Raw genomic sequence first — 27,453 nt, 5'->3', positions numbered from 1 at the left:
TGAACCCCATAGAGAATCTGTGGGATATTGTGAAGAGAAAGTTGAGAGACGCAAGACCCAACACTCTGGATGACCAGCAGGGGGCGTGCATGCTATATTTGTGTTTGTGCTGTTGTCCTGAGCTGCAGTTCAGGTAGACTAATATAGCTTATTTCAGTGGGGTCCAAAAGTCTGAGACCACATTGAAAATCTTTTTATTGCACCTGGAAATCAACAGGAAGTTTTAGGATTTTATTATTGTTATTATAATTTTGTATTCTCATATGCTGGACATCATGGATCATTTCCACAGACTTGGGGAATTCATAACATCTTGAGTACATGCTGGCCTATATAGTGTGTAGTAGCTATGACATATATACAACGCAGTTCAAATATATGTGGTCAGTAAGATTTATTTTAAAATGAAATAATACTTTTATTCAGTAAGGCCAGGTTAAATTGATCAAAAGTGACAGTAAATACATTTATAATGTTACAAATATTTAATTTCAAATAAATGCTGTTCTTTTGAATGTCAAAATCATCAAATAATCCTTTTTTAAAAAAGTAGCAAAACTTTTTAACATTGATAAATGTTTCATGCGTGCCAAAATCAGCATAATTCCTCCAGTCTGCAGGGGAATTATGCTGATTGAAAATTCAGCTTTGTATCAAAAGAATAAATTTCATTTTAAAATATTAAAACAGAAAACAGTTATTTAAAATTGTGATAATATTACTGTTTGTACTGTATTTTTGATTAAAAGAATGCAGCCTTGCTGAGCAGAAGAGACTTAGAACATTCAAAACAAAGAAAAAATCTAAACGACCCAAACTTTTGAACAGTAGTTTATAGCATGTGATATATCGGTCATTTAGAATTAAAAGACATACACATCTCAGACTTCACTGGCTCAACAAGATTTGAGCATTTAGCATTTAGTTGTATTACAATTTTTAATAAGGACAATTTTAAATAGTTTTTTTACAGCTGTTATTTTCAGTTTTAAGGAGGCATTCAGTAATTATAAAGGAAATAACTTGGGTAAGGAGTCAGGGGACTGAAACAATTAAACACACAGCAATTAGATCAGGACAACAGTCACCAGTAAACAAGATCCCATCTCTGGAGATGTTTCATGTTAGCATTCTCAACAGCTTTGTTTTATAGGACATGAAATTGGAACATGTACTGATTCCTTCTTTTCTCATATGTTGTGTTTTTATGAGGAAAATCCCTGAAATACACATCTGGTAAATCTAAACACTTGGGATTTTTATCCTTTTTTTGGTTGCACTTTATTTGAAGGTGACGTAGTTACATGGTTATTCCTCCTTTTAGTCAACTTTAGCATGCTTGTATTCACTTATGCCAAGCACTGTACATGTAGTAACGTGTAACTACGTCACCTTCAAATAAAGTGTTACCTTCTTTTTTTGTACGGATTTTAATTTCAGTGGGTGTACCATTAGAGAAAAATATCTGTAATTATTTCTAATTCATTCAAATATGAACTACTGGACCGATTAGCAGACCAAGTTGGAACGAAATATACCTGTTGTTGTGATGTTTTGAACAATATTCAATTTGAAATTATTTTAAAATGATAGTAACCTTAAAGAAAAGACCACATCAAATTATTTTTAACTGAAATAGGAAAAATGTCTACTTGTACAAATGTTGTATTACACAGTTCTTTTCATATTGATTTCTCCAATGGAATTACTTCATTATCATTTGAGAGTGATTAGAGACTCGCATCTGCTCTGCAACACTTGTTTGAAGTCTGACATCAAAAGATTAAACATAATCTGATTGATCTCATCTCAAAGTGTTGTCTGAGAATGACTGTCTGTAATAAGCAACAAAAATCACACTGGGGGTCATAACAAATCAGACATTTTCAGTAACGAGTAAAGATCTGAAATAATGATAATCACAACATTCAACAAGACAGATAGTAGCTATAACACAGATTTACTTTCTGAGACATTAGCTACAACAGTCTGAAACAAGCAAATTAGTTCGATTTAATTGGACAGTTCAATGTTGAGCGATTATGGACCTCACAAAACCACATATAACAAAATTAAAATTAGATTATAGTTGGCATCATTTAGAAAATGATCTGGCTGAGATAAATAACAAATTAACAGGATTGTGAACCCATAGTGCTATGTGACTGTTTATTGCATGTCTTGATTTTACCATAATGATTAGATATTTATGTTCTCACAATATGTAAAAAAAGAAAAAGAAAAAATCTGAATAAAAAAATAGAGAAAACAATTGTTCTTGTTCTTTAATGCATTTACAGTCTTATGTTATGAAAGCTATGGATGGATGGATGGATGGATGGATGATAGATAGATAGATAGATGGATTGATAGATAGATAGATGGATTGATAGATAGATAGATAGATAGATAGATAGATAGATAGATAGATAGATAGATAGATAGATAGATAGATAGATAGATAGATAGATAGATAGATAGATAGATAGATAGATAGAGAGATGGAGAGATGGATGGATAGATGGATAGATGGATAGATGGATAAATGGATAGACAGATAGACGGATGGACGGATAGACGGATAGATAGATAGATAGATAGATAGATAGATAGATAGATAGATAGATAGATAGATAGATAGATGGATAGGTGGATTTATAGATGGATAGATGGATAGACAGATAGACGGATAGACGGATAGACGGAGAGACGGAGAGACGGATAGATTGATAGATTGATAGATGGATAGATGGATAGATGGATAGATGGATAGATGGATGGATAGACGGATAGACGGATGGATAGACGGATGGATAGACGGATAGACGGATGGATAGATGGATAGATAGATAGATAGATAGATGGATAGATAGACAGATGTCTCTCTTCAACTGTGTCTGACAGCTTCTTAACACTGGATCCAAGAAAGAGCATTAGTGGGTAAACCCAGATTATGACTTCTGTTCAACAGCCTGTCTAAACCAAGCAGATTCCAGGAATTGTTCAGGACTTGATCTTTCCGTGGTAAAGCAGCCGTGTGTGAGGTTTCCTAGAGGAATGCTTACAGGTTTATGGCACAAGCCAGTAAGACTCACTTTGAGGGTGGAGGAGAGTGTAGAAAGCGTTAACAAAGGTTATAGGTGGCAAAAGAGCATAAGCTATATTGGTAGTATTATGTGTTGCCATCATTGTAAGGTGATTAAACAGCAAAATACACAGACATAAAAAAAAAATTAAATTTTTTTTTATTTGTTAACCTAAATCATGGACACCTTGCTACTGTAACTGAAAGCAAGCCCCCCTTTGTGACGGGCCAGTGACCGTACAGCTGCAAGTCCATTAACTGAAGCGGAGTTGGCATAATAAACTCTTCTTAAATTATTTAACACATTCAACTAACATGGTTTACCTTCCAGGACACAATATTGATCACCCGGGAAGAAGAGAAGCATGCAGATTCATAATGACGAGCTGCACTGAAATAAATGAAATACTGAAACAATTTAATACATACACATACTGTACAAATATCAGAATGATTATTTATGTTGATGGTGGTGAGTAGCCTATAATCAATATAATCTAAACTCTTTATAAAATAATAGATAGGCTTATATTTGTCAGAATTGTGAGAATATTTTCTTAAAGAATTTCAGGATGGCACAAAAAATGTAAATCTTAAATCTAAAGTTCCCAACAGGACCGTTATGATTAGCAATATGATAAACTGACAGGTATACCAAGCATCAGAAGGAATTTTAAGTCATTTTTATATTGCCTTTACATTTATTCCAAAACAGTAATGTTCCGATAAATATTATATAATATGCAATATGACTCTAAGAATCAGAGTTTATACTGTTCATCTATAAGATCCCATTTGACTTATAGAGGATTCTAATTTCATACCATTAGGTAGGCTATTGGTTCCAAATGATCAAAATACTGTGCAAACACGATATTTATTTATACTCTTCCTCTGTTCTAAGACTCGGGTCGAGTGTTTTGGACTCTAAAGTCTTGGCATCCTTTCAGTGTTATAAGTGGTCAGGTGTGTTGTGTGGAGGAGGAGTTGGATGTCCTCCGCGAGCGCGGTTAAAATCTGTCACCTTTCTTGGCAGGTGCGCGCGAGGCAGGGCAAGACACGTGCCATCATCCACTCGAGAACTACTTTGCGCTTTGACTTCGACAGGACACAGCCTTTGCGTTTTTTTATGCAGTGAAGATCAAATCATGTGAACATACTGAACCTGAAGGACATGTGGAATAGGATTTCGCAGATGTGAAGAAGAAAGTCCTGTGGATTAATTTGCTTCGGGGGGTCACGCAGTTTCTCATCAAATGCTACAGGTAAAGCAACTAAGGCAAACATTAGTGTGATTCTGTTGTAGTATTTTATATTTTAGTTAGGCTACTTAATTTTTTGAATTCCCTAACACCTTGTTTCAACACTTTCCTTTATTTATTGTTTGTTTGTCTGTTCTTGTAGTTTCGGTCCTCGAATTTAATTGGTCAAGCTGAATTCCAAAAGCGCTGATATGATAATATAGTAGCCTATAACAACATGTTTACTATCTATTTTTCCATCAATGGTTCCGAATTTACTACAATATCGGAATGTCGGAGCTTATAAAACATTTGCGCATAAAGCACCGTTTTATTCAAAAACGCTCAGGGTTTCTCTCTAATAGTAGAGGGTAAAATTGGAAACAAGGTGTGGAGCTAGAGCCGACTAGCCTACTATGGAAGCTTGTTACCGCAAATAATAAAAAGTGTAATTGCGACTTTTTATCTCACATTTCCGAATTTTTTATAACTAACTTTGAGTTTTAAAGTAAGAATTGGGAGATATAAACTCGGAATTGCGAGTTATAAAGTCAGATTTGTGCATTATAAATTCGCATTATTGGGTGTTATAAAGTCAGAATTCTTTTTTTTATCCATCAAATTTATATCTAGACTATAGTTTATATCTCGCATTTCTGACTTTATATCTCACAATTCCGCCTTTATAAGACAATTGCTTGTTATAAACAAGAAAAAAAAAGGTAAAATGTCAGAATTATGAGCTGACATTTTATCCTCAGAATTGGACTTTATAACTCGCAATTGCGAGTTTTTTTATTTTTTATTTTATTGAACAATTATTCATGTACAAACAATAAGGCAATAATAATTATTATTTGCATTAAACAGACAGATTAATGCATACAGACAGGTGCATGAAATAACAAATACAAAAAATAATAATAAAATAATAATAAATAAATTTAGGGGCTAAGGTTTTTCTTTTAAATCATATTCTTCTATAGTGGACAAAAGACTAATTGCATTTTTCTTTTTTATCACTTTGAGGGCTTTTGTGTATGAAACAAATTCACCATGAAATGCACAGAACATTGGTCTTATCTTTAGGTATTTCGATTTGTGTACAAAAAATTTCCCAAGAGATGTCATAATTGCGAGATATAAACTTGCAGTTTCGAGAAATAAAGTCACAATTGCGTGATAAAAACTCACAATTCTGACTTTTTTCTCACAATTGCAAATTTATCTAGCAATTATGACTTTTCTCGCAATTGTGAGAAAAAGTCAGAATTGGGAGATGTAAAATCGAAAAATAAAAAGGCATTCTATATCAGAATAGCTACATTACAAATACATATTCAGAGATATATAGCCTACTAGTTTGATATATATATATATATATATATATATATATATATATATATTTTTTTTTTTCAAGTTTAAGCACTTGGTTTGATCCTAGCATGTTTGGCTAAAGGAATCTTTTTTTTTGGCTCTTTTTTTTGTCTTAAAACAGCTAATCTTCCTGGAAGATGCTCCTGATCCCACTTGGCATTTAAGCTGCAGTGTGTATTTATAGAGCAGACACTTGCATCTGTTTAGCATGTATATAGGATCCATTATCCTTCTGTCCATTCTTAAAATAGAGCAAGGATTTCTTTTTAATCTTTTTGGGACAAAAATTGTCAAAGTGTTGCAATGTGAAAATGCATCACTTCAACCCTACTAAAATTAGCTGTAATACTATTTATTCATGAATTTGAAGACTATTTATGTGAAATGGATTAGAACCACTGTGCACGTGGAAGTATGTTCACTAATGGAAGTGCATTTCAATTTACAGGAGTGATTTCACAAATGCTCCAGATGTGATCCAATTGCAGTGAATGGCCTAACAGGAAAGAAAATGGCTAAAATCTGCACAGAACAGTCATACCCCTCACAAAGATCCGCCTTCACTCCTGAGCCAGCTATTGAATGGATCGAGAGAGGAGAAAGGTCTGACGATATACTGCAGACATATATAGACAAATCAATCATTATTTTGCATCTAGAACAATTCTCACATTCAATGAAATCATTTAAGTCCTTATATTTTATTTGTTGTATGTTTGTCTCTTTTGCAGTGATCAGCCACCCTGTGGACTAATGGGCAGGTGATTTGATCTTTGGCTCTGAGATTTGAGAATTGTTTGTGCATCATAAGTGATTTTAAAAAGCCTTTAATACCTTCACTTTTAGGATGTGCCAGTTCATTCCGAGGTTTGGAGGAAGGTCTACCAAATGTAAAGCTTCTAAATGCAGCGATTCTGGAGACATGCAAAAAGATACATCATGGGATGACAGAGGACCGGACCAACTGCGCAAGAGGAAGTGAGTGAAAATACAACCGTGTGCACAGTGGCCTCCAAAAATTGAATTGGAAATGAAGTAATCACCATGCATTTTTATTGAAACTTCCACCACGACTTTTTATCTCACAATTCTGATTTTATAAAGTTGTATAGTGATTTTATAGAGTATTATATTGGAGTGTTGATTTACACCAAGTGCAAATAGTCTGCCTTGCTGGCAGATGCTATTTACACTAACTCCGCCCACCATTGTCTGATTGAGCCCTACAAAATGACAAAAGAAATCCTGCTGATAACAGGATCAGTGGCGTAGCAAGAAAAGCCTGGAACACACCAAGCCGACGTCAAAAGCCCTGTTTACAACTGGGATTAAGATGTGTTTCGGTCGATCGGATCACAAGTAGACGAAGGAGACACATTCCTGTTTACACCTGGTGTTTTAATCTGTCTGTTTTGTCCACTTTTAACCACTTCTGTCCTGAATTCTTCAAAGTGAGGGTCTATGGGCGGGTAAATGTATGGGCAATTTTTCAGATCTTTCAAACTAATGGACAAAATAAGCTTGCGCAATATACATATGACCGCAAAGGAAACAACGGAAGAAAATACGGGAAGCAGCGTTCGCATCAGCTTTTATTTCTACTGATAGAAAGCCGAACGCAACGGGTGCGTGTTAGAAATCAGGAATGGTGAGAGAACATTGAGTTCGGTAGGTTTTTTGTCTTCAAACTAAACTTGGGTCTCCAGCCAACGAAGTTTAAATCCCATCTGGCTAGCGCGCTTCCCATACATTTTCAACCACATGAGCGTTTACACTACAAAAGCAATCCGGTCAAATGCACTTTCGACTACCTCTGCAAGCTCAAAACTTTTAGACCCCGTTGACACCTGTATTTAGCGTCATCCACTTTTGATCCAACGACCAAAACGCTTCTTAATACCAGGTGTAAATAGGGACAAAGAACTAGCGACGATGAAAGCGGATTGTGTTGTCGCCTTGCGCCGGCTGCGTCTCGGCCAAAAAGCTGCGCCTGAACACACCAAAAGGACTAAAGGCAAAACCAAAACTAGGACTGCAGATATGCAAACCATAAACATCAATCAAAAATGATCACATTCTTCATTCCAGTCATCTCATGTTATTATGAAAATATGTGTGCATTAAATGCTCATGTAAGATGACATAAAATTATAACAGCTTTCGTGGGTATTTTTTTGACTTCTTTGCTAATTTTCATCACTTTTGCGCTATTATTCTCGCGCAATGACTCGTTTGCTAAGCTGAACAGCCCATCCAAATTCTCATTCTCAATCTCACGGACGGCCAGACACCGATTCAACATGCTGAATCGGACCAAAAAAAAACCCTAGAGCCAACGGTGCGGAACATACAGAAAAAAAACGTAGCGACCGACGTTCCAAAACGGCCCGGCGTCTGCTTGATGTGTCCCGGCCTTTAGGCGGGTGGTGTTAGCTTTTGACGCGAGCGACATGAATTCGATTTGGTCTTTTTACGAACTTATTCTTCTATATTTTATCATCGCATATCAGCTAATTTCTTTTAAATTTACATCACATTTATTCATTTAGCAGACGCTTTTATCCAAAACGACTTACAAATTAGAACAATAGAAGCAGTTAAACTAACAATAGGACAACAATATGCAAGTGCTATGACCCTTCCCAGTTTAATCTAACGCAGTATATGTACTTTAAAAAAAAAAAAAAGATAATAGATATAGAATAGAAGATAAAGTGTTAGTATTAATGGATCAAGTACTGCCGAAAAAGATGCGTCTTCAGCCGTTTCTTGGACTCCGCACCTCTGGTCGAGTTAGGCAGATCATTCCACCAGCAGGGAACAGACCAGAGAAAGGTCAGAGAAAGAGATTTTGTGCATCTTTGAGATGGCACCACAAGACGGCATTCACTTGCAGAGCGCAAGTTTCTGTTCTCTGCAATAAAAAGTATGAAAATATTCAAAAAGTGGAAATAAAGTGCCAAATGCTTTTTTAACAGTGGGAATAAAGTGTTTATCGGGTAGGGTAGGGCTTTAGGGACAGGGACAAGTGATGCTCCTAGAAGGCAGCATCCATTTTAGATTTTATTAATCATAAACTAGATTAGCTGTTTTAAGACAAAAAAAAAAGAGCCTGTGGTTTTGAACAGAAGATTTCTCATTGAGACAGGGAGGTAAAAATGCTAAAACTGGGGATTCCTTTAGCCAAACATGCTAGGATCAAACCAATTGTTTAAACTTGAAATATATATATATATATATCTCAAACAAGTAGGCTATATACCTCTGAATATTTATTTGTAATGTAGCTATTCTGATAAACTGAATATATTGTTATCTGTTTTATAATATTCTACAATACACTGAGGTGCAAAAAATATCTGCTACTATTTGCAATATAAATAAGTATAAACAGCATCTAACAATGATTGACACTGTAAATGGCATCTGTCGCTATATGCACTTAGTGCAATTTGCAAAAAGCTGCTGCCATACACTGCCGTTCAAAAGTTTGGGATCGGTAAGATTTTTAATGTTTTTAAAAAAAAGTCTCTTCTGCTCACCAAGGCTGCATTTATTTGATTAAAAATACAAAACAAACCCAGTAATATTGAGAAATATTTCAATTCAAAACAGCTGTTTTTGATGTGAATGTATAGTAAAGTGTAATTTATTCCTGTGATCAAAGCTGAATTTTCAGCATCATTACTCCAGTCTTCAGTGTCACATGATCCTTCAGAAATCATTCTAATATGATGATTTGATGCTCAAGAAACATTTCTCATTATCATCAATGTTGAAAACAGTTATTTACATTTTTATTTCAGGATTCTTTGATGAATAGAAAGTTCAAAAGAACAGCATTTATCTGAAATAGAATCTTTTGTAACATTAAACACTACCGTTCAAAACTTTGGGGTCAGTAAGAATTTTTATTTAATTTTTTGGGGGAAATAAATAAAATAAATCAATACATTTATTCATCAAGGAGGAATTAAATTGATCAAAAGTGACAGTAAAGACATTTATAATGTTACAAAAGATTCTATTTCAAATAAATGCTGTTGTTTTTAACTTTCTGTTCATCAAAGAATCCTGAAAAAAACTGTTTTCAACATTGATAATAATGAGAAATGTTTCTTGAGCATCAAATCATCATATTAGAATTTTTTCTCAAGGATCATGTGACACTGAAGACTGGAGTAATGATGCTGAACATTCAGCTTTGATCACAGGAATAAATTACACTTTACTATATATTCACATAGAAAACAGCTGTTTTACATTGAAATAATATTTCACAATATTACTGGGTTTGTTTTGTATTTTTAATCAAATAAATACACCATTGGTGAGCAGAAGTGACTTCTTTTAAAAACATTAAAAATCTTACCGACCCCAAACCTTTGAACGGCAGTGTATATACTTTTTATTTTCTGGAGAAGGTGTGAATTTCCACATTTTCAACAGACTAATTGTGCAAAAAAAAAAAAAAAAAAAAACTTTGAGAGGAAACATAATCAGCCCTAATGTAATGTCTCTTGATCTATGGTGAGATTAAGTGTGTTTCTTAAGCAAGAGAGGATGTGCGGATGGTAACCTTATAATCCTCTGCTATCTGTCACACTCTCACTTTCTTCGGTCCTGGTATTCGAACAACAAAATTTGATAATGCTTTCAATTACCAAAAACAATGTAGTACTTTCAGCTCCGTTTAACTCCATTTGAATCCATTCAGCAGATCCATTTAAATCCAATTGTAAATCTGTAGATTCGAAAATGTAGATTCAATGTAGTTTTTAATTATGAAGTGCACGTTTCATAATGTTTTAGTATTTCATATTTTATCCCTAATCAAATTACAGGAATTCGACTATTTAACGATATTGTTGTCTTTACAGCTTCAACAACAATGCAAATAATTGGCCTCTTGCAACACTGAATATGAACAACTGCAACAATACAGATGAGTATGTGGGAAAGTTAAATATTATTACATGTTGTGCTTAAGTACATTACTAATATTACTATGCTAATAGCTACATACTAAATATCATTCATCATTTGAATGCAGCAAAAAGGACGACAGGGAGATAAAGAAAGATGAGAAGAAAGAAGAACCAAAAAAGGATGAGAAGAAAGATGAGAAGAAAGATGAGAAGAAAGACGAAAAGAAAGATGAAAAGAAAGATGACAAAAAAGATGAGAAGAAAGATGAGAAAAAGGATGATAAAAAGAAGGAAGAGGAGAAACCGTGAGTATTTCGTCTAAATTAAATGCAATGAAATGTAGGTCTTTGTGTTCAGTCCTGAACTTTGTATACATTTTTTTTTTTAGAAAACATGTATGGATAATGGACCCAGCAACAGATTTGTACTACCACTGGCTGACCATTGTAGCAATACCTGCCTTCTACAATCTAATGATGCTTATTACCAGGTAATTTTATTATAAGTTCCATGATATTGCATGCTAATTATTAAAATATATTAATATAAAAAAATATTTAAAATAATAGGGATATCACAGCTAATTATCAAACAAACAAGAAAACTATATGCTGAAATATATCAAGTCAAGTCACCTTTATTTAGATAGCGCTTTATACAATACAGATGGTTTCAAAGCAGCTTTTTACAGTGTTAACAGGAAAATGATTCAGTGATGCAAACAGTTCATTTCGGCTCTAAAAGAAAACATTGTCATTGCTCAGCTGAAGACGGTTCAGTGTCGATTCATTTCCGTTGTAAAGATCATCAATTATTAAATTAGTTCATTTAATTTATAAAGCAGTTCTGCAGAAAACAGTGATGTCATCGTCCAGCTCAGTTCAGTTCTCATCCAATAGTGTCAGTGCAGTGAAATATAATAATAATTCGTACTTCAAAGAATATTCTGGTGCTGTTGTGTGGTGATAGCTCTGATGTAATGCTAAATTCGGTCTGTTCTGATCTGGGTTTTTTTTTCAGATCCTGTTTTAATGAGCTGCAGGATGATTACACAATCCTATGGATAGTTCTGGACTATTCATCAGATGTCATCTACTATCTTGACACATTTGTGAGATCAAGGACAGGTGAGATTATTCTTCTAATTTTCTCTGTTTGTGGTTGTCAGTGCTAAAAAATAACATCCTATAATTTAAACAATAGGGATGCACCGATATGAACATTTTGGCCGATAACGATAATTCTTTATATTTGAAAGCCGATAACCGATATATTGGGAGATAAATCTAAATCCAAATTTTTATTTCATTTTTGAGAGCCTGATTACAAAAACAAAAGTCTAACCATTAAAAGCCAGGTCCCAAGCACACAATTATTATAATGTTCTCATCATAATTTTATGTAGCCTATATGACAGACTTGCGCTGCTCATGTTGTACTTTTTTGAAGTGATTCCAGTCATATTTCAAGCAATTAAAAACCATCAAGGCGAACAGTGCACATCTGAAGTGTCTCAACTGAAAGAAAATAATCTATTTATCGGCTTTAATATATCGGCCAAATTTTCTTATTTGATCAATAATAATAACATTAAAACTGAACATATATCGGCCGATACCGATATGGTGGCCGATATATCGTGCATCCCTAATAAACAATGTATGTAACTTGTTGTAATTGTTTTCACAGGTTTCTTGGAGCAAGGTTTACTGGTGAGAGAATCTAAGAAGCTGTGGGAACACTATAAAAAGTCACCGCAATTCAGATATGATGTGTTCTCCATGATACCGACAGACATAATAATGCTGAAAGTGGGGTACAACAATCCCGAACTAAGATTTAACCGGCTTTTCAAAATGGCTCGTCTGTTTGAGTTCTTTGACCGCACTGAAACCAGAACCAACTTCCCCAATATCTTTCGCATCAGCAATCTCGTCCTGTACATCCTTATCATCATCCACTGGAACGGCTGCATCTTTTTCGCCATCTCAAAAACAATCGGCTTTGGATCAGACACTTGGGTGTATCCCAACATCAGTGACCCTGAGTTTGGCCGTCTTGCCAGGAAGTACATCTACTGCTTATACTGGTCCACTCTCACGCTCACCACAATCGGGGAGACGCCACCGCCTGTCCGAGACATTGAGTATTTATTTGTCGTTTCTGATTTTCTCATCGGCGTGCTCATTTTCGCCACCATCGTTGGTAACGTCGGTGCCATGATTTCCAACATGAATGCATCCCGCGCAGAGTTCCAGGCCAAGATTGACTCCATCAAGCAGTACATGCAGTTCCGAAAGGTCACTAAAGATCTGGAGGCCCGTGTCGTGAAGTGGTTTGACTACCTTTGGACGGAACAGAAGACCTGCGATGAAAAGGAAGTGCTCAAGAACCTCCCAGACAAACTCAAGGCGGAGATCGCCATCAACGTGCATCTGGAAACCCTTCGGAAGGTGCGTATCTTCCAGGATTGTGAGGCAGGGCTTCTAGTTGAGCTTGTCCTCAAACTTCAACCGCAGGTTTTCAGTCCTGGCGACTACATCTGCAAGAAGGGCGACATCGGGCGGGAGATGTACATTATCAAAGAAGGCAAACTAGCTGTGGTGGCGGATGATGGCGTTACGCAGTTTGTGGTGCTCGGTGATGGTGCCTACTTTGGCGAGATCAGCATCCTCGGCATCAAAGGAAGTAAAGCCGGCAACCGCAGGACTGCTAACATACGCAGCGTGGGATACTCCGATCTGTTCGCACTCTCGAAAGATGACTTGATGGAAGCATTAACGGAGTACCCAGAAGCAAAGAAGGCTTTAGAGGAGAAAGGTAGGGCTATTCTGATGAAAGACAATCTTATCGATGAGGCTGCAGCCAATGCTGGCGCTGACCCGAAGGACCTGGAGGAAAAGGTCTCCACGCTGGAGACAAATTTAGACGTGATGCAGACTAAATTCGCTCGTCTTATGGCAGATTGGACAGCCAGCCAGACAAAGATCAAACAGAGGATCACCAACATGGAGGCCCGAGTGAAGACTCTTAGGGAGGAGGATTTATCTGAGGTTGTGGAGGATAAGAAGGACAAATAGTTTTATGCTGAAATAGACTGAATTCACAGTATGTCTCAGGAACATGGATTACACATTTACCCATATAGAGAAATTTGGCATCATTCGAGAGGAATCGGTCGATCTCAAAATAGCACAGCAGCAACATGTACTATTTATAGACGAGTCAGTCAGAGATTTGGCATTTTACAAGACCTAAACCTAATTTGTAAAGGCGCGTAAACAATGACAGATCAGACTGTTTTAGCCTCACTAATGCAGGTTTGTCCTAAGAAGTAATTTTGGACAACAATGCACCAAGATCATCATCTCTTTTTGGTCATTTTGTTTCCTGATGCTGTTGCCGTCGAGTATAGCAGTGTCTTAATATCAGGTAGTGTGATGCCTAAAATGGTAGTACTGTGAATTTTAAGGGGGGGGGGGGGGGGGGTTGTGCAGATATACTCTCTGTGAGATGTCAAGCTGTAAGTGGTTTTTAACCAGCATTAGTACATATGCACAATATCTTTCAGTTTTGCACTTTTGATGTAAAAGTTCCCACGCCTTGCTGTCTTATCTGCTATAACAAAGCTTTGCTTTTACTAAGTGAACATAAATACCAAAGCAGAACATCCTGTAATGTGATAAAATCGAGGGTTTTTAAGTTTATTTTTTACATGAGAATAAAATGGAGGGCTCCCCATTTTAGTCCATCATGTTCTGTTCTTGTATGAATATTCTATTTTCATTCAGCTAATGAAAAATTGCTGTATATGTTCTGTAATAAATAAAAATATTTTAGAAATTTTCCTAACATTGTTCACTGTGGATTTATTGGTTTGTTTGAGAATTTTTTATGTATTTTTATCAACAATTAATCCAAATAATCAAACTGTGCAGTTGTTGTGGGCATAATCCTGTTCAGACTTGCCCTTAATGTGACAATCTATGACTTCAGTGCGTGTTGTCCATTGGGAACGGTAGACCAACAATTAGATCTACCAAACATTAAAGGCTAGTTAAGGAGCTGTGTTGGTTAAGGAAATGCAAACCCTGCAGTTGTGACTCCTGAGAGGAAAACAGACTGAAATGTAAAATGAGTATCAGTGTCTCTTTGCGTGGTTTTTAATGATTACTGTTTGTTTTGTTTTTTGAATACTACAAAAATATATTTTTTTGTCATGTACAGAGGCATTCAATGACTTATTTCAAATGTTTTCATGCATTAAATCATATATTTGTGGTTTTTTTATAGATACATTTTTGAGAGATGTTGATTATGGAAAGCAGCTGAGAATTATCACAATCATTATTACAAAAACAGCTTGTAATGCAAATGACGTGACAGTTGTCAGGTGTCAATGACCATGAACTTCATGCAATGCAGCGTGGTAATTAGTCTGCCTTTCTCCCAGTGTCCTCAGGGACAGGAATCAAGCAGCGTTTCGCTAATGTGAGGTGAATGTGGAGGTGAGAGCAGTGCAGCAAAACTGTTGTGTATGAGAGACTGTCAGACAGAATATACCCAGGCTGGCATTTGCTTGAGTGCAAACCAGAGCGTGTAAAACGGAAGCTTGTAAAGCCTCATCATCACTCTTCCTCATAATCAATGTCTCACTGAATCGAACACATGGAAATGCTGGATTAAGTTGTCATGTTAGTGAAAATATCTGCCAAAAACATACATTGCGGGCTATAAGTAAAAGACCATACATCATTTTTTTCCAAATATAAAACAGATTTTAAGATTTAAAAAAAAATGACGATGTAAAATTTATTAAAACAAAAAATATATTTTGCACAAACTTGGAATTCACAAAAAATCGTGGACTGTTGTAATTAAAGAAAGGTGACTTGCCAAAAAGCATTTTTTTAGTTTATATAGTATATAGTATATATAAAGTAACGTTATGTCAAATTTATTAAAATAAAAAATATACTTTGCACAAACTTGGAATTCATGTCAAATAGAGGACTGCTGTTATATATGGTAACTTGTCAAAACAATTGGTACTATTTCTGATTTGTTTAACCAAAATTTTGCTCATATGAGTTGTTTCTAAATAAATGTGCAAGAAAATCTACCATTTAAAACGACACCCTTGACTGATGAAGTGTTTTTCTGTAGTTTAGGTTTATAAGAAAGCATATTGAATGATAAAGGAAATAAGTTTAGAAAAAATATTTAATTGAACTTATGAAAAAAAAGAGATTCCATACAAACATTGACCATAACATCTTTTTAGTTGCTGAGTTTTATGTGTCAGACATTTAATGCCATCTGGTGGCTTGTCATTGTATTTTGCTAAAATCTGCACGTTTACCTGAGCGAGCACTGCATTTCACTGTCCATTTCCTTTTTTTTTGAAGATAAAGTGCTATTTATTGTCACATGATGAGGCACAGCTGACTCTGCCTGTAGATTTCAATTCTTTTAATCTCCCCAGCACTTTTGCCTCCAATCTGTTGTTCTGTGTTGACTCCGGCGGCTGCTCACGTGTGTCGCTGTGATCCAAAAATTAAAGAGAGGAAGAAAGTTTATCTCATGTCATCTTCATTTTGTAACCTGCACAACAAAGCAAACCATTTGCTGTTCTCATGCCCGGACTGTGGAATCAACTTCCCCTACATGCTAGAACTCCCTTTTTGTTTTATGAACTGATGATTTATAGCTTTTACTTCTCCGATTACCCTGTCAAAAGGAGGATTATATGATGGATTAATGATTAAAGTGCTGGTGCTCACCTTGTTGTTGTTCCTGCAGAGGCGACTGGTGCTATTGGAGTTCTGCAGACAGAGAAGATTTAGGTTATCTTTCTATTCAACCATATGTCAACCTCAAAACGACAGAAATTGCAGTCTAGTAGGTACTACGTTTGGTTTAAAACCTCCTTCGTGACCATTAAAAAGTGCATTCTATATAGTATGAATGTGTGTAGTATGAATTAAATTCAGATGTATTAAATTCGCCATGTTGTCACTATCATGTGACCTACAGCGTCTGTTCCCTCGCGTCACTACTATTCATAAATCCTCCTGTTGCCCCATGGGATATTAAAGAGTCCAGTGGATGTGCATCTGGGTACTTTTCAGCTTCTGTTTATTATGAATACTATGAATTTAGACAAACTACTTTGCTCACATACTGTTTTTTGCCAACCATATACTGTAGTATGGAAGCAGGCATATTATGATGCTGGGCATGATAACGCACAAGACAATTAGCAATTCTCAATTAGCCAAAATGTTAAACTTGAAAACCCAATGTACCAACCCATTGCCTTCATCTTGATCCTCTTTAACAGATGTAGCTGAAGATCTCGCAGACAGACCGAACTCTGCTTCAATCATCTCAGGAGTGAGACGAAGATCTAAGCTCTCAGACCTGCCACAGAAATCAAACCAGCATGAATCTGTAAAGGCGTCCCAAACAATCAACAATGGAGGGTTTATTCAGGCTGGCGTTAATCTATATTTACCCTCCAGCTTGAATCTCGTCTCTGATGCTGTCGGGCAGACCCTGAAGAGCTGGAGGAGCCTCCACAGGCAGCAGGACAACACTGAACGGGTCACACCTACATATAAAACAATATTGCATGTGTAAATAAGAGGTAAGCCAACAAATGAATGTTTATATGAGTGCGCGCAGTACTTACATGCGTGGGGCGCAGTGGCTTCTTAGAGTCGAAATATTGGATAAAGTGCTTAAGGCCATACAGGGAAACTTCTTCCACATCATAATCCCTTTGATTATATCCTGCATTTGATATTTTTAAGCAAATGTTTACAGGATGAATGTATATTTAGTAATAACATTAAATTAAATATTATAAAACAAATTATTTTGTCCTGGATGCTGATCGTTTCAGACAGTAATATAGTACCAGCTATGATATAAAACTTCATTTTAAAGCCACATTGAATAAGAGTTTGCTCTTTGTGAACGATGTGCAAAAAAATGTCTCAACAAACCTTTCTATCTAGAAACTTTTTCTGTGTTTGAGGGGCATGCACACCCACGACATTGCCCTTAGGGACAGTGTATCGTGGCAGTGGACACAAATGAAAGTCCAGGTCACACTCCAGGTAAAGTGGAGCTGGTTTGAAGGCATATACGCTTGGTGCAGGATTCTAAATAAAATTAAAAAAGATTATATTAATTCAAACAATGTAAGACTGAGCCATGTTCAAACATGTGTATGATATGTCAGAATTAAATAATTCAAAAGTTTAGATGTAAAAAAACAACAACACAAAAGCAGAACCAACAGGTTATAGAGCTGTGAATAAGTACAGTTAGTGTAATTTTAGTATCATTAATACATAATTATAGTTTTTATTTATATTTTGAATTTCAACTTTGGTTATAGTAATTTTGTTGTTTTTGTCATTTTATCAGGATTTAAAAAAAAAAATTATATATATAGAGAGAGAGAGAGAGAGTTTATAGCATTTAATAATTTATTATTAAATTATGTTATTTATTATTTTCAGTTACACTTTACAATAAGGCCTCACTTGTTAACATTAGTTTACGTATTAACTAACATGATGAACTAACAATGAGCAATATATTTTTGAAACCCTTTATTAATCTTTGTTAACGTTTGTTAGTAAAAATCTAAGTGTTTATAGTTTCTTCATGTTAGTTCAGAATGTATTAACTAATGTTAACAAATACAATTCTGAATTTTAAAAATGTATTAGTAAACATTGAAATTTTTAACATGAACTAAGATTAATAAATGCTGTAGAACTATTGTTAGTTCATGTTAACTAATATATAGGTAACTAAAATTAATAAATGAAACCTTATTTTAAAGGGTTATCAGTTAAATTTATCTTAGTACAAGTGAAACTAAATAAAATTGAGAAATGCTGCTTTTGGTAACTAGCTGAAATAAAATAAAATACATTTTAATTGCATTAAACCATCCATTAAATTGCATTAAAATAAAATAAAATGCAATAAAATAAAATAAAATGCAAATAAAATAAAATGCAATAAAATAAAATTAAATTAAATTAAAATGCAATAAAATAAAATAAAATTAAATTAAAATAAAATAAAATAAAATACATTTTATTTTAATGCAATTTTAATTTTAATTAATTATTTCAGGTAATGAAAAGGTTGTTTAATTATTCTACTTTAAGCTAATGATAACAACCCTGCTTTTTTCATAGCATAGGCATAATGTTCTCAGCAGATATAATGATATGTGGCTCAAAAAACATACAAAGATCCGGAGAGGGTGGGCGTTGGGCAGTCTGAGAAGTGCTTCAGGTGCACTGAAACTAAGTGTGGGACCTAAATCCTGATGTGATCCATCATCATCCTCTGGATTCTTATCTTCCTCATCATCACTGAGCTCTACAGATGGACATGTCACCACAGGCAACAGCTCATCCTGTAACAACACAATGACGATTAGACTGAACACAATAGTTAGATTTGTTTCCAGATTTATTTTAATGTAAACAAATATAACAATGAATAATTTTATTACCTGTGCTCCGGTGCGTAATGTCCGACACAGGTCAGGAGGAACGAATGTTGCTGCTGCATCATAGACAGATAATGGCTGATAACCCATCAGTCTGTAATGCTGGGGAACCTTAAAAATAGACATACACAATTTTCATTATACTGGCTGGTTTGTTAAAAGGATCACATTACGAGGAATCATGTTTTAAAGGGAAACTCGGGAAAATAAATATAAAAATGTATGAGATAAAATGTATGGTTAAATATCATTAAAACAGTACTACTGTCATTTATAAACTCAGCACCATTTTGGATAAGTAAATGGCCTTCATGTGGCATTTCCTGATTTGGTAACACTTTATTTCGATGTTCCACTTTAGATATTCTACTAACTACACGTAACTTCGCAACTAAATGTCAACTAACTCTCATTAGAGTATTAGAAGACCGTGTGCTTAATCGCTACATTTTGTTTTGATGGTCCCCTAACAGACTTGTTACTAACTACAAGTACCTTTGGAACTACCAGTCATTAGAGTATTAGTAGACTGTCAGCTTAATATCTACTAACACTTTATTTTGATGCTCCCCCAACAGACATTTTCTGACTATAAGTAACTGTGCAACTACATGTCAACTTATTCTGCTAACCTGAACCCTAACACCTAACCTTAAACTAACAGTCTACTAATACTCTGCGAGTTACTTGACATGTAGTTACTAAGTTAGTAAGTAGAGTGTCTAAAGTGGACCAATGAAATAAAGTGTATTTATTTATTTGTGTGACTCACCAGCCACTCAACCATACACACACATTCACATAAGAACATCACTGTATTGTATTTTTATAAATTTATACATATTACAAAACCACATCTGACATTTCAAGCCAAAAGAGGGCTTTTACAGGAACTTTAAGAAAAATTACATGGCAAAAAATTTCCTACCAGACGATAAAGTGCTTTCTTCCCGTACCTTTAGATCGAACAATGGAGTCCTGAGTTTCATATCTGCTTTAGGCATTCTTACAGGAATTTGGCCCAATGCATTCACAGCCTGAAAGCCACAACACAAAACTGCTTTGAATGTCACAAAATTGGCCCTGATATTGTACATCTCAAATGTTGAACTGAAACTTTTTGCCATTTGTCGAACAAAATGCACCTCTTTAAGAGGTTTCAATTCTATTGAAACTACAGTAACTGAAAATATTGAACATTAGTTTTTGCATAGAATTGTGTCATACAAGAATTATACAGAAGCTCTGCACAATAACCATAAGCAGTCTCTCACAAGTTCGTCAGGTTGGTCTTCAGGTAGAAATGTATTGAAGTAAATGGGCAGAAGTTTTTCTGGTGTCAGCTTAAAAAAGTGTGGCTTGTCATCCCCAACTACAACAAAACAACAGATAAATATCTAAAAAATATCTATTTTGGTGATATGGATTGTTACAACATAACAGCAATATACACAGTCGTACAAAAGTCTGGAGTATGCAAAACATTTTGGTAACACTTTTTGATAAGTATACAGTAAAGTACTTACAATTAATTTGCAAACTATTAGTTTATAGTTAATTCATATATTATATATTGTAGTCTCTGTTACTATATAAATAGGCTTTTTATAATGTTTTTGAAAGAAGTATTTTATGCTCACCAAGGCTGCATTTCATTTATAAAAAAATACAGTAAAACAGTAATAAAGAAATATTATTACGATTTAATTACGAAATAGTCTTCAGTGTCACATGATCCTTAAGAAATCATTCTAAAATGCTGATATGATGTTCAAGAAACATTTCTTATTATTACCAATCTTGAAAGTCTTTGATGAAGAAATTGTTTGTAACCCTGTAAAACCTGTCATTTTTATACAATTTAATGTGTCCTTTCTTAATACAAGTATTAATTAAAATAATAACAATAAAATCCCAACCTGATTCTTTATCTCCCTGCAGACTCCTGGTTTTGCGAACAAGTTCTCTTAATGACACAAGCCTCTTGTTCATACGACATTGAAGAACAACCTTGATTAAACACAACACAATGTAACATTATTATACATATTAATACTGTCACACGTTTTATATAGATAATCAGCACAGTGAGTTTAAAATAAGCACCGTAGTAATGCTTTAAATAATAGTTTAATAACATTCAAATTAATTTACATTAATAAGGTTCAGTTATATGTTATGTTACCTTTCGAGCAGCCTGCTGGAAGAGTCTGAGTGCTCTCTGTCTGACCTCCAGCAGGCCAGTACCATACCTGATGAAATCAGCAGTGCATTCTGGGAACTATAACATAGAGCTGTTGAATAAGTCTAAAAGATATGAATTTTAATATAATGACTTCTGCTAGATGCTAACATTTACATGCTAACTGTATGTGACAAATGGGATCAATACACAATTTTTGTTATAGATTGTTCTACTTTCTTGCTACTTACTCAAAACTATGTACTTTCTTACCATCAGTGAAGTACATACATCTAATATAAGCATGTAAATTAGGACAGAGCCTAAACTAAGAGTAGAGTAGATGTCAATAAGAAAGACTTGCATGTACCTGTCCAGCATCTCGTAAAATTCGCCTTGAGGAAAGTCTCGTTGAAGATCTTAAAGAGGCCACTGACTCACCACTGTATTTTAGCTGAAACACACATATTAAGTATATGAGCAATCAGTGGAAAGTGACTCTTTTTTTTTTAATATGAATCAAACCAATTCACTGGCTTACTTTGAAAGCAGCAACTGCCTCATCTTGCTCCTTCAAAATTTTAAGTTTTTGTTTGGTTGAACATGGGTCGTCACCCAGATCAACTTGCCTAAGGATAAAACACTCTAGTTTTAAGGGTTTTGCAGTTCACTTTATTATATTGTATGTAAAATCAGAATATGTCATCTGTCATACATGTTATACAATCACATGCAGCAACACACCAGCGGATATGATTGGCTTTCTCCTCCTTTTGTTGGACCTTCTTTAAAAATGCAGCTTCCTTCATCTCTCTTGTCCGGTCTGCAACCTTGGTATAAGACATGGCTTCAACAAATAAAACATACGGGTATCTTGAATTAAATAACTGTGATTTCTGGTCACATCATTACATATTTGATTAGTTGTATGTTGTTTTACAAATCCAATCCAAATCTTTTAAAATTGAATTCTGTATATGTGTTTCAGCCATAACAGTCAGTCTATAATATAATTTTTGTTATTCAGGATATATCACATATTTGGCATCATACACACCACACAGTGGGTAAGAATTGTTTCTGAGAGTCAGGTAAAAAAGTAGAGAGACATTTTTCATCTCTACTTCTGTCATCAGATTTTACTAGAATTACACACAGAGTGATGACTGATGAGGGCAGCACAAAATAAAGTGGTGCATACAGTGTAAGCTAAAGAATGGCCTTAGAATTCACGAAAAGCACCACTGTAAAAGGCCATTTTCAGGTTGGGTAAGTTGCAAAAAGGAGAATTAAATGGAACTTTGTTTATTATTATATAAACTCCCCTCTGCTGAAAGGACCAGATTCGATCACATCAGCAACAATTTCCATGCAAGGCAAGTTTGAGCTTTTTAGTGCTGGTTAAATACTGGTGAACCGCCATTAAGATATACTTCAAACGAAAACAAAGAACGAACTGGTGTGAAGTCATTTAGAACAAAATCAGGCCAAAATATGATCAGATGCTTTTTTAACTGCTATTTTCTCACCGCTGTTATTTTTGTGTGTGTTTATTTTGTTATTGAGAGGAAAGCGCACATATTTCAGATTCATCCTAAGTTCGCTCTCAGCAGTGTGGGCAGTGTCGGGATGTTCGCTAACAGTATATTTCGAAATTCTTTTCACCTCCAAACGAAAAAAATAAAATAAATTGCATCAAGTAAAGGGAGGCCTTCAGGGCAGGGGCAAAAACATTGGTCTTAGAAGCTGGTTGACCAATGCTATTTAAAAAGCCTGGTGGTGTACATCAGCATTCCAGCATGGCAGTTGCTGCCTTTGCCAATCTTTCATTTCCACGGTTTTAGTTGTTAACATGCACCTCATAGGCCCACTGGATGAGTACTGTGGTGTTCTCACCCTCCTGGAGGTCCTTGTATCTTATTTTGTCTTGTGGCTGGAGAAGCATTTTAACCAGTCCTGCATGAGTGGTGACATCTGTGGTGGAAACCTGCAGTTGTTGATCAGGTTTGCTCTTCTTTTTGCTGCCCTATAAGAGTAAAAACAGAATAATGTGATTGTATGCATGATGAATCACTATATGATTGCTGCAAATAGAGTTTTTAATATAGAAATTTAAAAAATCTAACAAAATCAAACAATACCACAGCTAAAATCTTTGCTGCCTTATGATTGTAATTCCGTGTATGTGTTTCCCACATTTGACGGCTGAAAGGGTATGCAGTCAATTCTAATTCAATTCAGTAAGCTCAGTGCAAACAACAAAATTAAACTTGTAATTTAATCTCACACAAACCTCTCTGCAACTGTTTTTAAAAGGCCCCAAATGAAATTGACCTCAGCTAATTCAAATTCCCGCATCTGCACAGCCTAAAACCATTTAGACCCAGTTGAAAAGACAAGCACAACTTTCTGTTTTGGGTGCTGGTTGCCTTGCTCAAAGGACCATGCTGGATGACCAGAATTTTTGCTGGTAAACAGCATGGCTTGGCTGTTCCTCCAAACCAGCACTGAAATATAAATAAAAACAAAAACAATAATATAATTTCTAACCTTCTCCAAGAAAGGAGATATTTTCAGCTTATGATAGGATGTAACAGCCAGAGATTTTCCATCAGCAGTCTTCCGCTCTTCAACAAAATGATCATCATCATCACCATTTCCATCAGGTTTACTGAGCCATAGAGAACAAAAGTACCATTAATGTTTTTGCAAAAGCGTCTGAACTCAGACATTTACACAACACTTTACTTTTTTACAATAACATTGACATTTTTAGGATGTAAATGTTATTGTAAAAATAACATAGCATGTTCCTATTTGGTTACTAAGCTGTAATAAGTGTTTTTAGTGCATTGCAATCTTTTATTTTTCCTGCTGTATTACCTGAGCAGCAGGAATGGAGATGAGGAACCCGTCACTGTCCAGATGACAGGTTTGGAATTGAACTGAGAGATGATCAGCTGTAGTGTGATGTCAGCTGTACCATACCGCAGAGGTGTAAATGTCACTTTTAACGTGGTCTTTCCATTTGCTGGAATGATCCCTGATTAGCATATGGATAACATCTGTTATTTATATTGATGTTACGGTCTATGAAATACAAAGTAAGTCCAGTATATGGTTGATCACCAACTAGAGTTCTATCAGTATTTATGCACTTATACTGGTTTCCATTGCTCTCTAACAGCAGATATGTCGATTGTGAAGGAAACGGGTTACCTGACAGTGGTCTTACAGTGAAGGACTTATGGGGCTGAAGGCAGTGCACTTGGAACTCAAAGTCTATTGGACAACTGCAGCCTAGTGGAATCACATGACTGGCACTATAAAAGCAAAAGTTATGTCTCTTACAAATGATGTCTCTTGTTGCTTCAAAAATATAGTAAAAACAGTAAGTAAGTAAAAAGATAGTATGTAAAAAAGAAGTATGTCAGGATAGTAAGTAAAAAAAAAACGGCATTTATTTAACAATGTAAAAGTCTATACTGTGACTTTTGATTGAACGTAATGTATCTTTGTTAAAATATATATTAATTATTTTTTTTAAATGACCCCAAACATTTGAACAATAGTGTGTATCTACATTTACCTAAGTTATTTTATAACAACAATGTTATCACACAGTTATTTTACACGTTATTGGTGTAATATGATTATTATTGTATACCTCTGCCCGAGTGGCACTGGGGGAAGACTAATGTGAGATGGGATGTGAAGATCATTGATAACAGGATACGCATGAACAGGAACTAGTAAGTTCTCCTCTCCCTGACACACACACAAAACACAGACATTATCATAGCTGTTCTGAGTCCTTTCAGAATTTGCATGGCCAAACATTATACAAAAACATGTTTTTACCTTGCCATGAATCCTGATGTTATCAGAAAAGTAACGCCACTCATCCGGCCGGAAGAGCACTGAAACAGTGTAAGCCAGACCCGGAACCAGTCGGCACTGCATTTAAAACAGGGCCTTCAATCAGCACTGGCTGATATTTTGAACATCATGGTATGAGAGAATTTCATAATCTTAATGATCATAAAATAAGCCTTGTTTTCTTTGTGCAAAATAACATTTATTCAAAATAATAATAATAAAATAAAACCATAATAAAGAAATAAAGCCCAAGCATTTCTTGACAGGTTTTGTTCATGAAACTAAAATAATCAGGAATATTATAGACAATTTTTAAAGCCTCTCTGTAAAAGTGATATTTGTAAGCCAGTTGATGGTTACCTTTTTGGTGTACTTAATTTGGAAATGCCTTGTCTGAGGGGGTAAAATGTGGACACTGAGCACGTCAGAGGACACATTGACAAGTTTCTTGGAAAAAAAAAACAGCATTTGTCATTACATCATACTTCCTCCCATATTCTTCCCCTTCTGTAATGTCGCTTTCAACTACAACTCATGAGATGTTTCCCACTGACCGCAGAGTACTATCAGTGGACATTTGGTCATGTGAATCAGAAAACGGAGTCTCCAGTCAAGTCTTTAGAATAAAATAATACTTTTTTGTTTTTGTTTCAGGCCAATGACACAAACAAGTCACATTATATAACCATTACATGAGTCATGAAACATTCCGGAAAAAAAGTTCACACTAAAAATGTATTCTATTCGGTTTTAGCAAGAATATGACCAAAGTAAAAAAATAAACCAACCAGGATTTTCCTATAATCCTTTCCTACTTCAAAGCCACTGAAGTGCAGCTCTGATGGTTCGGCTTGAACTATACTGTTACTCTTCAGTTTGGCAAACACCCCTGAAAGATAACAAACAAAGACACATTTATACATTAATGTGAAATGACAAATGTTTATCAGTTTAATAATAAACTTTATTTTTCTATAGCGCCTTTAAAAGTAGCATCTCAGCTTCACAAGAATAGAAACATGATAAAACATACAATTATACAAACAATGCTTTAATGACAGACCCCCCCCCCCCCCCCACAAATAAAAACATATTATGAAATGTTCGATTAATAATACTAATAATATGGCAATTACGAACAATTATATAAAAGCTACCCTAATCAAATAAGTTGTAAGGGATGATTTAAAAACACTAAGGGATTCATCTTGCCTAATCTCAGCTGGCAGGGAATTCCAAAGTTTCAGAGTATTCGAAGAAAAAGCCCTATCATCCATGGATTTTAAACGAGTAAGTGGAACAATTAAAAGGCCAGCTTCCGAGGAGTGGAGATCACGTGCTGGAGTGTATGAAATATGTATGGAGTGTATTATGAAACTACAATTATTGTAGTTTCATAAGATACAATGATTGTTGGTGGCCTGCTAAAATATATAATGTTTAAGAAATAAATATGATTTTAAAAACAACAACAGCAGTGTTACTTACTAGTTTCCAGAAGGTGATGGGGGACATTTCCACTCTTTCTGGTGTCCTCCAGCAGTTGACTTAGAGGAAGTAGGTTTTTTTTCTTCACACTCTTGGAGAAAGTCTCTGAGGCTGAATGAACCACCTCCATGCCAACTGGACTTTACAGAGATTCTTGATCATTACAAACAATCTACACCTGTGAGCGGATAGTTGACATGCCATTTTAAGCAGTTAAGCAGTATCTTTAAGTGTGACATTCAATAGTCTTGTACTCTTTTAAACAATATTTTTCAAAGTCGTGTATAATTATTATACATGGTGTTTATGTATATGTGTAATTTATATAAATATATAAGTTACCATCTCTCCTGCTTAATTTTAGAGCTTCAACATAAATCAGTTATTTATATTAGAGCAAATAACTATAAAAGGAACTATATAATATATAAGTAAATTTCCAATGAATGGTTTGTTATTAAAACTTACCGGAAGTTGACGACACTGTAAAACACACAACGTCGCCATTAAAAGGATTGTTTTATTTTAAATAGTTTGGTATTCGTTTGTTTGTTAATTAAATTATATCTTAAACGAAATTCATATTTCAAAACGCACTTGACAAAAAAACTCGCTAGAAACTCAAACAACGTAACGTTACCTACTTACTGATCCTCCATTGAAGTCACGTCAACAATCCCGTCACCATGACAACAAGAGAGTTTACGAAGAGCAAAAAGACCAAAGGT

At 35.0% G+C, this 27,453-nt stretch overlaps 2 protein-coding genes across 6 annotated transcripts; one reads left to right on the top strand and one right to left on the bottom strand.

Moving 5' to 3' along the window:
* The first annotated feature begins 4,074 nt into the window (after nt 1-4,074).
* On the top strand, nt 4,075-13,711 carry LOC143714160 (cyclic nucleotide-gated channel alpha-3). 4 transcript variants are annotated; one of them, XM_077205206.1, is made up of 9 exons: nt 4,075-4,350; nt 6,207-6,306; nt 6,435-6,464; nt 6,550-6,681; nt 10,584-10,652; nt 10,757-10,936; nt 11,020-11,121; nt 11,652-11,758; nt 12,321-13,711. In XM_077205206.1, exons 2-9 carry the CDS (start codon nt 6,215-6,217, stop codon nt 13,709-13,711), a joined length of 2,103 nt encoding a protein of 700 aa, XP_077061321.1. In that variant the 5' UTR covers nt 4,075-4,350; nt 6,207-6,214. The 4 variants fall into 4 exon arrangements, with proteins under 4 accessions (XP_077061321.1, XP_077061319.1, XP_077061320.1 ...); XM_077205204.1 differs by having other exon boundaries at nt 6,192-6,306; XM_077205205.1 differs by having other exon boundaries at nt 6,175-6,306.
* On the bottom strand, nt 11,253-27,405 carry cfap221 (cilia and flagella associated protein 221). 2 transcript variants are annotated; one of them, XM_077205200.1, is made up of 25 exons: nt 27,356-27,405; nt 26,726-26,903; nt 26,026-26,126; nt 25,598-25,684; nt 25,220-25,315; nt 25,026-25,126; nt 24,578-24,681; nt 24,242-24,401; nt 23,909-24,029; nt 23,255-23,384; nt 22,103-22,205; nt 21,900-21,987; nt 21,729-21,812; nt 21,362-21,457; nt 21,096-21,186; nt 20,451-20,548; nt 20,133-20,213; nt 19,180-19,287; nt 18,910-19,080; nt 17,642-17,800; nt 17,326-17,426; nt 17,149-17,244; nt 16,944-17,054; nt 16,415-16,456; nt 11,253-16,174 (listed from the first exon to the last, which is right to left on the bottom strand). In XM_077205200.1, the coding sequence occupies exons 2-25, from the start codon at nt 26,853-26,855 to the stop codon at nt 16,048-16,050; spliced, it is 2,586 nt and encodes an 861-aa protein (XP_077061315.1). In that variant the 5' UTR covers nt 26,856-26,903; nt 27,356-27,405; the 3' UTR covers nt 11,253-16,047. The 2 variants fall into 2 exon arrangements, with proteins under 2 accessions (XP_077061315.1, XP_077061316.1); XM_077205201.1 differs by having other exon boundaries at nt 27,194-27,393.
* Nucleotides 27,406-27,453: the final 48 nt, after the last annotated feature.

Source organism: Siphateles boraxobius, unplaced genomic scaffold (assembly GCF_051911475.1).
Source record: "Siphateles boraxobius isolate OS27281-9 unplaced genomic scaffold, OSU_SipBor_1 53, whole genome shotgun sequence".
Classification (NCBI taxonomy): domain Eukaryota; kingdom Metazoa; phylum Chordata; class Actinopteri; order Cypriniformes; family Leuciscidae; genus Siphateles; species Siphateles boraxobius.
Note: the sequence above shows the minus strand (reverse complement) of the source record. Positions and strands in the feature narration are given on the sequence as shown.

Coding starts and splice junctions, on each gene's coding strand:
- cfap221 (XM_077205200.1), bottom strand. CDS start 26,855: ATGGAGGTGGTTCATTCAGCCTCAGAGACTTTCTCCAAGAGTGTGAAG. Junction 21,458..21,728: donor TTTTACGAGATGCTGGACAG/GTACATGCAAGT, acceptor TCTATGTTATAG/TTCCCAGAATGCACTGCTGA. Junction 20,549..21,095: donor GCAGGGAGATAAAGAATCAG/GTTGGGATTTTA, acceptor GTTTTGTTGTAG/TTGGGGATGACAAGCCACAC.
- LOC143714160 (XM_077205206.1), top strand. CDS start 6,215: ATGGCTAAAATCTGCACAGAACAGTCATACCCCTCACAAAGATCCGCC. Junction 6,307..6,434: donor TGGATCGAGAGAGGAGAAAG/GTCTGACGATAT, acceptor TCTCTTTTGCAG/TGATCAGCCACCCTGTGGAC. Junction 6,465..6,549: donor CCCTGTGGACTAATGGGCAG/GTGATTTGATCT, acceptor CTTCACTTTTAG/GATGTGCCAGTTCATTCCGA.